The 13,540-nt window shown below is 45.1% G+C and overlaps 1 protein-coding gene across 9 annotated transcripts in view; it reads left to right on the plus strand.

The window, feature by feature from the left end:
• Positions 1–13,540, plus strand: part of DGKD (diacylglycerol kinase delta) — a 71,932-nt gene that overhangs the window by 10,703 nt on the left and 47,689 nt on the right. For 5 of the 9 annotated variants that reach the window (XR_012624257.1, XM_074833521.1, XM_074833522.1 and 2 more), the window contains exon 1: positions 99–262. The exons of 1 other annotated variant lie outside the window; for it this stretch is intronic. Coding sequence is in view for 6 of the 8 variants with exons in the window: in XM_074833521.1 (XP_074689622.1) it covers positions 107–262 (156 nt within the window). In the remaining 2 variants the exon portion in view is untranslated. Of the gene's footprint in view, positions 1–98; positions 263–8,789; positions 8,799–9,273; positions 9,292–12,827; positions 12,864–13,540 lie in introns of those variants that run through there. 3 more of the 9 variants (XM_074833526.1, XM_074833525.1, XM_074833524.1) reach the window with 3 other exon arrangements.

Raw genomic sequence — 13,540 nt, forward strand, 5'->3', positions numbered from 1 at the left:
ATCGGCCGCCGCCAGGGGGCGCCGCAGCGGCGGGGCGGGCGGGCGGCTGCAGCGCGCGGCGCGCGGCGGGAGGGGGCGCCGGCCGCGCCGCCCCGCACCGTGCAGCATGGCGGCGGCGGGAGCCGCGCAGCCCCAGGCCGGGGCGGGCGCCGCCGCCAGCGCCGCGGCAGAGGAATCGTCGGACAGCGAGCCGGAGCAGGAGCCGGGCTCCCCGCAGAAACTCATCCGCAAAGTCTCTACGTCCGGGCAAATCCGCCAGAAGGTGCGTGCGGCGGGCGGGGGCCGCGGGCAGGGCCTCGGGCTCCGGCCGCGCTGCGGCCGGCTCTGCCTCCGCGTCTCCCTCAGCGCCGCCGCCGCCTCCCCCTCCTGCCCGGCACGGCCTGCGCCGCCGCAGCGGGGAGCGCCCGCCGGCGACCCCAGCCCGCCCCTCTGGGAGTTGCCAAAGACCCCCCCCCAAACCTCCCTCGGGGGCCTGCCAGGGACCCCCTCAAGCCCACCCCTCAGGGACTTGCCGGCGATTCCCCCCCGCACACCCCCTGCTCCTCAGGGACTTGCTGGCGACGCCCCCCCACCCCCTGCTCCTCCGGGACCTGCTGGCGACCCTCCAAACGGCCCCTCCGGGACCTGCCGGCGATCCCCAACAGCCCCTCCGGGACCTGCTGGCGATCCCCCCAACTCGCCCCTCACGGATTTGCTGGCGACCCTCCCCCCCAACCGCCCCTCAGGGACTCGGCCATTTACGCGTCCCCCCCCCGCCCTAACCGCCCATCAGGGACTTACCGGAGATTCCCCCCGCCCCCAACCGCCCCTCAGGGACGTGCCGCCAACCCCCAAACCGCCCCTCAGAGACCTGCTAAGAACACCCCTCCATCAGTTTTTCATGGGCTCACAAACCCTTAAATGCTCTTCAGGGATTCCCATACCGAACTGTTTCCCAGGTGCTTGTCAGCAGCTGCCCCATAAATGCCCTTCGGGGTCCGCCAGCGTCCCTCCAGTTGCCCCTAGGGGCTCTTGGAATTACCCCCAGCCACCCAGCAGGTACCATGCCCGAACTGCCTCTCTGAAGCCACAAAGGAACCTCCCCAGTTCACCCTCCCCGGTAGCCCAGCTTCTTGCACCTTCTTCCCAGTGTCCAGGTTCAGACCTGCTAGGGAGCTTCTCTACCCTAATGGTGGTCGGTGTGCTCAGGCTCAGCAGGACCCTGTTTTACCTCTTTTTTTCCTTACTCTCTCCCCCGTGATATTTTCTTGGAGTCGTGGAAGTCAGATTTGAGCTCCTGCCCCCTGGTACGGCCCCCCATTGTTTGATACTTGACCCCCAAGGACATCCTGTCCCTCCCCACCCCCTGAAGCTGCATCTCCCCTTTTTTCCCCATACCAGATTTGCCAGGGGCTCCCTATGCCTTCCCTGAGGGCCCCTGCACAGCCCAGCCGTATCTCCCTGCAACACTGTGCCGTCCCCCATTATCACTTTCCTAACCCCGCTTCTGTGGCCCTGTTGGACACGCCACCAGTCATTGTCTCACACTCAGAGCTCTGTGCCCTGAAAGGTGCAGCCCTTGCTGTTGGCTCTTACAGTCAATGTGTGCCTCCCTCAGCATCTTCCCATCCTTTTCATGGTTGCATCCCAATTTTCCCCATCTTGTACTGTGCTGGCTTTCCCTTCTGTAGCCGTATAGCAGTGTTTAGCCTCCTCTCTGGTCAAACACTGATCTAACAGCTGGTTTGTCTTTGCTCCCAGCTTTTTCTGCCCTGCTTTGCCTCCCTGGTCAGGGAACAATCCTTTCCACCCTAATTCCCTTGGCGGAGTCAGATTTTACCCCTCTGTGGCTCGTTCTGGAACAATCACGCCATTTTTAGGGGCAGTAACAGTATTCTGCAACTAAACTACAGCTGTAGTTCCTCTGTATTGTTACTGTAAGAGAAGATGCGAAGATTTCCTTAGGCTAGGAACCACCCATAGGGAGTTGCCCTCTTCTCTACTATTTTTACTATAGCTGCATGATTTTTCTTTGTAGCCATTAAAGTCCTGTATAACTCTTGGATTGTTGTGTGTTATATTTCTGCTCAGAAATATCAGGTTAGTTATTCTTCTGCCATCACTTTCCTGTTGTCTCTGATGCATGGGCAAGCACAGTTGCTGCTGTGTGGATGCAGAAGGCTTGCTCGGTGCTGATGCTGCTAGCTCAGTGTTGCTTATCTTGTATTCATAGCAAAGGAGAGTAAATGTCTCTGCGTGGTGCAGTATCTGAAGCATTATTCATAGAGTTTTTTTGGGTTTTTTTCTGCTGGCTAGTTTGCCCTGCTTTCAAGCACATAACATATCACCATTCTGCTGCTCGTCATCGTTTTGCTACGTCGGTCCCAGTTCCGAAAACCCCCGTGACAAAGTACGGTCATACACGAGGGCTCACGTCATTATGCATGGTGGGGCTGCTTCCTCCGTCTGTGAAGTGCTGCTGACACTCACTTCTTGAGTTCGGGCACTGAGAGTCTGGGCCGTGTGAGTGAGATGGTTTTTGGCCCCAAATGGTGTAGCCCTCTAAATTGGGTCCGTGTTCAGTATATCAAGAGGATCTCAGCTGTGCTGTAGCACCAGGAGACCTGATCCAGTCTGTTAATCTGATGTGAAAAGAAGAAGTCTTGAGATCTTTTCCCACGCACGGGGTGCTGAATGTCAGAAATTTGCCTTGCAGGAGATTGGGTGAACCTTGTGATTTCTTAATACCGCTTGTGGCAGGGGTCCCATGTGGGAAGGGAGAAAGGATGCCATAGTCAGACTTTAATATCTGCGTGGTGGTGTCTGTGCTGAGAGCAAGGATAATGACTTTCTCAGTGCTAGAGTGAGAACTCTTGCTCACAGCAGGATGTTAGATGCTAAGGTAAAAAGGTACATCGGATTTTACTTTCATTTGAATATAGCAGAACACATCCCTATGTCCCTATTTAATCATTTGTCCTGTTTTACATCACTTCCTGCGTCAGCATGGCTGGGAAAACCTAAACCAGCCACTTGTACTACACGAACATAAACATGTTAAGAACAAGGATTATAAACAGATATTGTCTACAGCTTTTAAGCCTCCTGTGTGTTAATCTGCAGAAAACCTTCAAATAAACAGTGTCAAATTTTCCAAGTAAGTTCAGGTATTACGATATGAACAATTGATTTGTTCTGTTGCTTGTTGATGTCTTTGTTTCAGCATCATCTTTCCTGCATGCTGCTACATGTATACTTTTTCCTTGCCCTGTGGGCAAGGAGCAAAGACAACTTTGTGAGTAATCATAGTCCTGATGAGACTTCGAGGAGCTTGCTTCCTCTGTAAAGGCAGACCTAATTCTGAATTTGTCTATTGAATGACAGAGCACAGACTACCAGAAGCTGTTGGACAGGTCCGTCAGTGACAGTAAGATTCAGGCAGACTTTTACTGTGCCCTGAGGATATAAATCTCTTCTAACCACATCTTTTGCTGTAGTTAGCTCAAGACCATGCCTGTAAGTACAGTTAAATCACCATGGAAGCTTACTGTTATCATAGCTTGAGTGCAAAGTCTGCTGCAGCCATGGAGTTCCTCAGAATTTACTTGTTTGTCACAGTCACAAACACTTTGAAGATACGTTTTCCTTCCTCTGGTCCTGTCATCTGTTTTCCCAAGAACTGCTGTAAAAAAGCTGCTTGCTTACAAGATCATAAAACTTCAGTGAGCTTGTTTCTGAGCCCACAGGTTACCCAGCTGCGTTTGACTGAAATACATTGGTGTGGTGATACTGTGGGGCAAATAGAATGGTTTGGATGTAGAAGTGCTGTGACTTTGACATGCAGTGGCTGAAGGCAAATCATAGCTAACATCTGTTTAGCTGAAAAAATCTGTCTCTTGTGAAGATACAGGGCAGGGGAAGGAAGAGTGGAAAGCTGTGTTTGGAAAGTGAAGTACTATTAGTGTACTTACTTGGTTTTAGCTAGAAGGAATTTCTGAGGAAGAGAAGAAGATAGAAGTGTGTTTAGCAGTCTCTTAATGGTGATTATTCTGGGTAAAGGAAAAAACCTCATATGATCAGGTATAGCTGGTAGTGTAACTGCTGTTGTGTCAGCTGGCAAAGAAGTAGGGGCTGCCTAGAGTGCTTGATCAGCCATTTTGAGACCTGTCGGACTTGTACCAGCATCCAGCTTCACAGTACACTGCTTTTAGCCCCTCTCCTGGTCTCAGGCTGGCATTGGTGCAGCAAGAGAAATTCTTGGTCAACTAAGTATTTTTGAAGGGCTGGGAATTAGGAAAGAGATGACATAGAGAAGGATGATGTGTGTGAGGAAAGGCAACAGCAGGAGCCTCGCTGCCACCTTCTAAGCGGTGTTGAGGACTCGGCTGGAATCAGCTGAAGTGTGATACCATCTCAGCTGTCACCTGGCATGGACGAAGACACAGTACTATCAAAAGTGGTCCTGGGAGATGAGGGCGTGAAACGGAGGAGCAGTGCACCTTTTATGGACTCTGACAGCAAAGCGTACTTCTTCCTTTGCACTTGACCTTTCATTACAAACCTCAGATAGCAGGAGAGTGATGACTAGGCCATCTTCTCATTTCATTCATCAGTTAGGTGTGATTTCCAGTGTGCCAGCTTTGGTATGTTGAGATTTCAGTTTGTTTACCAGACAGGATTTCAGCAATGTCCTTGGGTGGCATCAGGAAGACTTCTTGTTTAGACTAATCCAGTCTAACTGCTGTTTACTTTTATGAGCAATTTCTCTGTAATATTTTAGGTTTCACAACCATTTATCATTGCCTTGAAATTTTTAAGACAAGTTTGCAGTATATATTTCAACAGAATTGCAAACAGAGCGAGCAGCTCTCCAAACTTTCTGGGATATTGGAAGCTGTCTAGCTCCAGTAGCAGAGATGCGTCAGGTTAATTCATACGACGAAAAGCAGGATAAATTAACTGGTACTAAGCTTTATGCTGCGGTGGGCAGACTTTGTTCAGTATCTGAACTAGCAAGTTTCCGATTTCTGTGCTGTGTAGCAGTCTGTGGTATAGATAACTTTTGCGCTATGGGAGGTTGTGATTCTCTTTCTGATTAGTAGCTTTGAGGTCTAGGAGACACCCTGAAGCATACAGGCAAGAAAAAACAGGAGGCAGCAAAATGTTTCTCCTCGTTTTTGTGCAGGTTTCCAGAGAGACTAAATTGAGTTCTCAAACATATGGTAAGCAGTGTGAACAACTGAAGAAAGCTCATTTTGTTTCTTCTTGTATTGCCTGATAGATAAAATGTCCTTTTTATAGGTAAAGAAGTGTTATTTTTATTCCTGGAGGGCAAATGTTTTAAGGCTTTCTGAGATGAGATTAGACTGAGGAAATGGAGACATTTATTAGTTGGATACAAGTATTGAAAGAAGTATTATGATAAGAAGCAATGCGTTTCAGTAGAGAGAGAATGTAAAAGATATATGCAACAAATGAGGAGGGAATTTTCAGGAATTTATGGCTTCGTTCGTGTTCTGTTTGTGGCATCTTCCACTAAAACATCTTAAAATGTCTGTCTGGTTTTGTTATGCTGCCTTCTAACAGGGTGTAAAAGAGGACATTTTAGGAGTTTCACATGTTGTAAATTGTAGTGGCTCATGCATTAGTCCAGGTAGAAACTGGGAACTCTTCACTTAAAAGGAGAGATAATTGTTGCAAAAGAGAAGTTCTTGTGATTGAATTGAAACTGAACGTCTTGAGCACAGGTTTTAAGGACATGAATTTTCTTGGATTAACACCATGAACAGGGTATTTCCTTCTCTGAGCACTTAGGAAAAAGGAAGGATTTTAGGCCACCTTACGCGGCTGTTTCTGTCCCTTAACTTAATCTGCACTATGTTTTGCATGCTCTTCAGACTCATCTGTTCTGACAAAATTTGGGAAGCATCCCAGCGCTGTGTTACCACTGGTGTACTGTAAGTTTGCTTCGCTGCTGGAGAGTTTTGGATGCTATGTGAAAGCAACAGCTGTTACTTCCTTTTTTTAAAAAAAAAAAAAAGACCAACAAAGCAAAGCACAAAACCACACACACTTGTAGCTTTTCTCTTTCCTTCTAACTATAGTTCAGGTTCCAGGAACTAAAGAGCTAACGTTAAACTTTTGCATGTTTTGAGAACATGGATTACTTAGACCACATGGCTAAAAAGTATATTGCCAGGCTAGTAATTGTTCTCTCAAATAAAATTAGAGACAAAATAAAATGGGTATTAAAGGTTATTTTTCTTTTTAAAAATAAAACTAGGTAAAATATGTAAGAGTATTTCCCCCTACCCAAAACCTGTTGTTACAAAAAAATCATTGATATTTTACTTTGGAGAAGTACTGGATTATAAATCAAAACTGTAAAATGTTTATCTCCAGATGACCTGATTAGAAAATCCAGTATATCATGTAAGACACTGCATAACTTTACAGTCTTTAGTTACAAATCCAATGTGATTGTTTCTAAAATAGCAGATATACCTGCATACTTAAGGGAAAGCAGAAGTGAGATAAAGAGAGGTTTTTGTATTCCCTATTTCTTTGAAAGGTTAAGGTTTGCACTAGGTAGTGTCATAGCAGCATCGGAAATTTCAGGGCAAAATACTGTCCAAGTGAAAAGCACCTTCCTCTTGGAATATGGTTTTTCAAGGTTTCAAATGCACAAACCATTAATTTAAAGGAATTTTTATTAACTTTTCACTTAAACCATTTGTTCCCTGCTTTTCCTCCACTAAGTGGTTCTTGCTTCTTGTTTCACTAAGAATTTATGTGTCTCTTAAAGAAGATGTTTCTGTTTGGTTCTGCAGCCCTGTGGGACAGTTCAGCTTCAGCTAGACAAATAGCTGAGGCAGCAGCAGTGATCCACATCAGCTGCCATCTTTCGTGGTCCCTTCTCGCACACTTTATATAAAGCACTGCGGAAAGCAACGACCTTATTGTGTGTGCCCGGTTCAGTAGTGCTGCACCTCTGCCACAGCGGTGCAGTGCTTCCACAGGCTACGGCAGTCCCTGGGCTACACGTGGGCAGGAAAGCAGTTACACAGAGGAGGAGGTCCAAAGCCTGCTGCCCTCCTTGCGTCCAGAGAGGGAAAGGGTGGCTTGCCTGGCTAAAAGATTGCCACTGCAGAGTTAGGTAATCGATTAATACGTGATTACTCCATTTGGGTTTAGAGGAAATCTTTTTATTTCCTCATGGTCTTATTGCTGAGTTGCAAAGTTTAACATCTGATACCTATTCTGATGTTGTGATTTGCTTTTTTTTGAAAAAGGAAATGCTGTCTTGATTACATTAGGTTTCCGTCAAGCACATTGTATTTGAGTCTTGCAAGTTTTACTAAGTTTAGCCATGTAATACTCTAGTGGGGAGAGGTGATACCACCTCAATTTCCCATACATGGAATTGAGATACATACTTCTTTATACATCCTTCTTCATACTTTCATTGTATCAAATGCACAAAATCCCACAGGCCATCCCCAGGGGAGATGGAACTGAGGCAGGTGTTGCAAGCTCCAGGGACAGCCCTGGGACATGTGGGACAGCCACCTCCGCTGGTTCTTGAAAGACAGAACTGTGACTGTCAAAATAGGGAGGGCAGGCAAACCTGCTTTTCAAACTGGTCTCTGATGAGGCAGGTCAGAGGACTATTTTTGAACTTGTAGATCTGTCGCTGAGGTTTTATTAAAAACTCAGTATTCCAGGAACTCACACCAGCCCTTTCTGTTCTGTTCAGCTGAAAGTTAACAAAACGGTGTTCCCAGGGCTGTGCTAATCTTCCTTGTTGTTGCTGGTGCTGATCAAGATGTCTTGGCATGGTCAAAGGTATTTGCAGGACATTAAAACAGGGAAAATGGAAAAACAAATTAAAAACTTTGGAGTATCCTTTAAAAACTGTGTTAAATGGATGAGGAAAAAAAAACTTAAAAGCATAGGTTGTTTAATACATAAATATGGAAAATCTGATAACGACAGTTGTTACAGATGAGATAAAAATAAATTCTAAGGTACCTTAAGTATTAATTAAGTGGCTGAAGGCCAAAAGCTGCTTTGTGCTCTCAACAGTGTAATCCCATTGGAATACCAGTTGGAGTAAAAGGATCAGGATTTGGCCCTACATCTACCAGCCACTACCAAATAAGGCTCCTTGTAGAATTCAGTAGCAGAGTTGATGGGAATCCAGACACAGTGGGAGGAAGCTTTCATTCTCTCAGCCTCCTCAACACAAGGGCAAAGGATTCAGTTTTCTTCCTCAAGGTATAACTTTCACTTTCCCATGTCCTGAAGTTCTCGTACCAGTATTTTCTGCTGGCTTTTCCTTCCTACTTGGCCAAGATTTCCATGACATTTAGCAGTATGGGAAGGATGGGGTGGTTATGATTGCGAGGATGAGATCCGCAGCTGTATTCTGGATGAGCTTTCCCTTACATTCGTTATTGTAATAGCACCGATGGCGCCTTCCCAGCCTGACACTCTCCTATCAAATGGCCCTGACATGCTGCTATGGTAAGTGCCTGACTTGTTTTACCTGCTGGTGAAGTGGATGGGTGGGCTTGGATGAGCAGTGGTGTCTTCTGGTAATACCTTGGCTCTCTCTGAATGAATAAGAGTGTTACTTAAGCTCTAGTGGTACAGGCTGCAGCATTAGAGGGTTCCGTGTACAATGCTGTGATTCAAAATGAGGTTATATTGCTGTGTTTCAGCAGCAGAGCCATGTGCTTCTGTAATACAGGGGATTCTGTGGTGCTGGTGCATAGCTGCGTGACAGGCAAGTCTCAGAGCAGAAGGATTCACAGCAGGTAGCGTGTTTTGACATTTTTTGTGTTGTGTATGTGTAACTTAAGATGGTAGAAAAAATAACAGCGTATGTTTCATGTTTGTCCTTAAATGTATAAAGTTCATGTTTTACTAGTACCCTTTAAAATTTTATTCCATTCCAAAGTTTTCAGGTAGCTTTTAAACTGTTGCTTTTATGGCTATCTCTGTGGATGAGTTTGAGCCCTCGCCTTCCAGCTTTGCTATAGTTTGCTGGGATGACTTGAGCTTCGTGCCCCTCTTGTGATAAATGTGTTTGGGAAGGATGCCTGGAGCCTATGGAAAGCATACCAAGGGCTTAAGCAGTTAGCATGCCAGGAGTTGTCCAGCTACTAACTCATCCTGAATCAGAGTGTACTGGTGTGTTTTTCATTCTGTCTTCTAAGTAGCTGACCAGAGTATTCATCTGTTTCAAGTACTTCACTTGGAGCTCTCTAACCAAGCTCATTTACCAGGGAGCTGCATGATGATATGCTGGTATGTTGTATTTCCTTTCCCATATAAGTGCAACCTTTCTGCATGCTTTCAAATTTGTTTTTCTTTGTTAATTTGTTCACTTTAGGTCTATGAGTACTTGTCCCTTTTAGTAGAGAATCGTTCACAATAGTAGCAGCTGAACGTGGTATTGGAAAGAAGCTGGTTCAAAGACCTGTTCTTTGTTTACTGGCTGCAGCATTAACTAATGAAGAATGAAGTGTTTGAGAGTTTGTTTCATCTGTGCCAAGGCAGATTCAAGCCATTTCAGTATTTTATTTGATACAAACTCCTGTTTTTCACTACTGATCTGGAGAATAAGCCTGCATTTCCTGTTTCAGTGCCATCTCAGCTATGCTATTGACAGATCGCTGCATGCTGCTCTGAATTCTGCTTGTCTTAGTAGCTGCACAGAGGCTGTCCCGAGAGCGGTCGGCCAGGCTCGCCCCTAGTCGCTCACTGGGTATGCAGAGTCCAGCTAATTCAGCAGAGCTGGAGGTTAGAAAAGAGGGAGGATTGGGAGGATGGTTGTTAGGGGAGATTTTGCAGGCTGTCGCATGCAGCTGTATAGAGATCTGTGCTGTAACCTGATATGGGTGCTTCCCAGTTTATAAAGCATAGGTTATTAAAACAAAATGGTATTAAACAATGTACATTAAAAGCCTGGACAGTACCCCCTTTATCAGTGGAGAACTTGGTTTCTGTTACTGGATTGTTAACTCACAGCCCTAGCTTCTATTTTGACATTTGATTCTTGCAGCTGACCTCTGATTTTCTTTTCCTTTTCCCCCTCTTCTGGAGTCCTTTTGTTGCAGTGAGTTCACATGATGTCTTGTCCTTTTGGTACCAGTGGAAGTAATCTTAATGCGGTTTTCTCTTTTGCAAGAGCCAAGTGCATTTAATGTAACATTCCCAAACAGCACTACACGGCCTGTAAATTCCTTGTGCTCCCCTATAGATCTGTGTAGCGCTCTGTGTGTCCCATACTTAGAATTGCTTTACTGATCCAGATTTCCCCCCTCCAAGCTTCCTGGAGTTAATTTCCAGGGTGTGACCACTGTCTGGTGGAAGGATGTTGCTCTCGGATTAGCTTGTTAACCCCTAGCCTTTTGACCTTTCATGTCTTATTCTATAGGGTTGGTTAGATTTATTCCTGTAGTTTCTTTGTTGGATTTACCGTATTTAATTTGATTTCTAAATAACTATTAGTTCCATATTTGTGACCACAAGGAGCTTTTATGGAACCAGCTACTAAAACTGTTTTACCCACGACAAGGTACAGCACTCCGGATTTGTACCTGCCCTAGTGTGGCAAGACTCTCTTGCCGTATTTGACTGCAGATCTCTATAAAGGTAGCCTGTCAGTGCTGCATATGGGTTTTTATTTTGTTTTCTCCTTCTCCATTCATTTGGTGCTTTCTTTAGTCAGTTGTTGTTTGGCATCAGCACCCTGCTCAAAGTTTTATAGTACATATAAATAAAAACAGTCTGTGCCCTGAAGTTTTTACATTCTGAAGACACATGGAAAACAGAGAAATCCAGATGCCGAGGACTTTGGTGTTTGAGATTCTTTAGTTGCTGTTTAGATAGTTATGAATGATTTTGCTTTTACCTTGTACAGAGTTGTTTTTTCTGCATTGGAAAGAAATATCAGTGAAGCAAAATTCTTGTTTCAGATATGCTGCACTGAATAACTGCCCCTAAGAATATGTCATGATCTCAGCTGTAAAATAGGTTGCATTGTTCTTCCTCTGTCTATATCGAACACAATTTGGAGCCTCCCTGTGCCAAAGGACACTTGCCAGCCTGACAGCTGGGTACGGTTGATAGTTGCCTTCAGTCTGGCTAAGAGGGTCTTGTTTTCCAGATTAGGAAATTAGTTATATCAAGGGCCTTACTTCCAAACGGGGCAAGAGGCTTAAACTTCAGGAAAGGACAGGCTACTCCTGTGTTTCATGTAGTGAGCAGTACTATGTGCTGGAGAACAAGGGATGCAGTCTGAAAGTAGCTGAAATCTGACATAATAATTCTTAACTTTTTAACAGAATCATTTACGTTATCAGTATAGAAAGCATTTCATCTGTGTAGGCTGGCTCTCTGATCTCCTGATGTGGGTTACTGAATACAGAGACACCTTAGACAAGTATTGCTGCAGAAAATATAACCATATCTTGCTGGTTTTGTGAATGACTACTGTTAATCGTTTGGCTTCTTGTTCTTACGAGGTGGGACTGCGTGAAGGGGAAGAGGTGAAGCACAAGGCTCTCCCTGTCTTAAGTCCTTAATTTAAGTCCTTTGAGTTGTTTGAAACCATTCCCATTGAGGTCAGTGGCAAAACTTTTCTTTTGTCAGTTCAGGATTAGGCCTCAACCCTGCACCCGTTTTGACAGAAGAAATCTGAGAACGTATTATTTATCTTCCTAAATGTCAAGTTTTAAAAGGGGATGAGCTGGGGGGAGGGTTGGGTATTGCTTGCTGTGAACTGAATTTTTTTCTGCAGGAAGTCACTTTTCTTCAAGGCCAAAGATAAATAGTGAAATGCTAGAAATTTCCTAGGCCCTGCCTTTTAGCTGTCTAATCGTGTTCTTTGCGGAGACACTTAAGACTCTCTGCAATGTGGTGTTGCTTTAAATTGTCAGTTTGTTCAGTAATCTTTTTTACACTGTCTTGTAATATGATAAAAGGGGGTCACTGTTGAAACTAGTAGCACATCACTTTAGACTTGATCCAAGAAGATAATTTTTTCACAGTGTTGTCTGCCCATGGAGTACCATGCCACAGGACACCACACTGGAGAGAAACTCAGCTGGATAGAAAGCGGTCTGGATAGTTTGATCACAAACAATTTTTATATTTATCCTTGGTAGGATGCATGTAATCAAAGCTTGTGATGTTTCAGGGCAGTAGCTGTTCCTATAACATACACTAAAAATGGATTTAACTCACTTTTTTTCTTATGGAAGAACTAATTTCACTTTTGCTTTGATGAATTACATGCCTAGTAATCTGATCAGAGTAGATCTTCAATTAAAAAAATCTGCAGAGAGGCTGGTGAGCAGAAATAACTGTTCAACTCCTCCCTTTTATTTCATTTGATGTTACTTTGCTGTCAGGTCCTTTCCCCAGTTAATTTTCTTCGGCTGCATTCCTCTGCAAGTAGCAAGTCCTTTGGCTGTAAAATTAAAATAGAGGAGGAGAAAGACAGCAATGTCTGAATCATTTTATAAAGTCATCTTGATCTTATCTCCAGCCCTTTCCGCCCAAACCCACCAAACTCTTTTCTGAGCTGTGTGCCTATAAATAGAACAGCCGCTCTTGTGCAGAGATGGGCAGCTCTGAACCAGAGGCTTGTTTTCTCTGAGCAGCGCGTGCATGCGAGAGCTCGCTTCTCACTGGCCTTTCATGTCTGAGTTATGTAGCTGTGAGGTTTTCTATAGATAGAGCCTGGCAAATGACATAAACTGCTACTTAGGGAGGGGCAAGGTGACCTCTGGGATTGTTGCCTTTTGGTTAAAAAAAAAAAAAAGAGGGTTCTGTTTAAAAGAGGAATGGAGGAATGCACGTCTTGTGCAGAGGTGAGTGAGCCCTGCCGAGGTGAGGGGAGCTGCCTGCTGGGCAGCACTCGGGAGCTGAGCGTGGCAGGCGGGAGCTGTGGGAGCTGAGGGAAAGCAGAGGCGTTGTTTTGCTGTGAGTTACTGTTCTGGTGGGCTGGGCAAGAGTTGGAGCAGCCAGAGTGCGGCTGACCGAGCTTGGGGAGCATGGGGCTCTGGCTGACCCCAGTTGAAGCATATCTGTGAATAAGCGCAGCAACAGAGCTCTGAAATCTCCTGCAAGTTGCTATTTTTTGATCAGACTCCTGGCTGACTTGATATCTTTGGGCTTTGCATCCCGGGAGTCTTCCCCAGGATTTTTAATTCCTCTCTGACTAATTCAGGGCTTTGCAGAGTTCAGTAGCTACTTTCTCTGTCTCGTTTTTTAATTATATGTGTTTTTGTCCAAGGAATGCAAAAGATCACTCCATGTTTCTGTCTTGATCTGGAAAATCTCTTGCCATTTTCTCATCTTCTTCCCTGTATAAAGCGAACTGCAGAACTGTGTGATTTCTTTAGCATGGTAATTTAAGCGCCACTGCTTTACATTTCTCTTTGATACTGAGGTGCTGGAGGTTAAAGTAACTCATCCGATAGACATATATATATTCTAGTAGGACTCCGCAGAGTTGGGCAGTGCTGTTTGTTCCACTTGGCAGATG

Source organism: Strix aluco, chromosome 9, assembly GCF_031877795.1.
Source record: "Strix aluco isolate bStrAlu1 chromosome 9, bStrAlu1.hap1, whole genome shotgun sequence".
Taxonomy (NCBI): domain Eukaryota; kingdom Metazoa; phylum Chordata; class Aves; order Strigiformes; family Strigidae; genus Strix; species Strix aluco.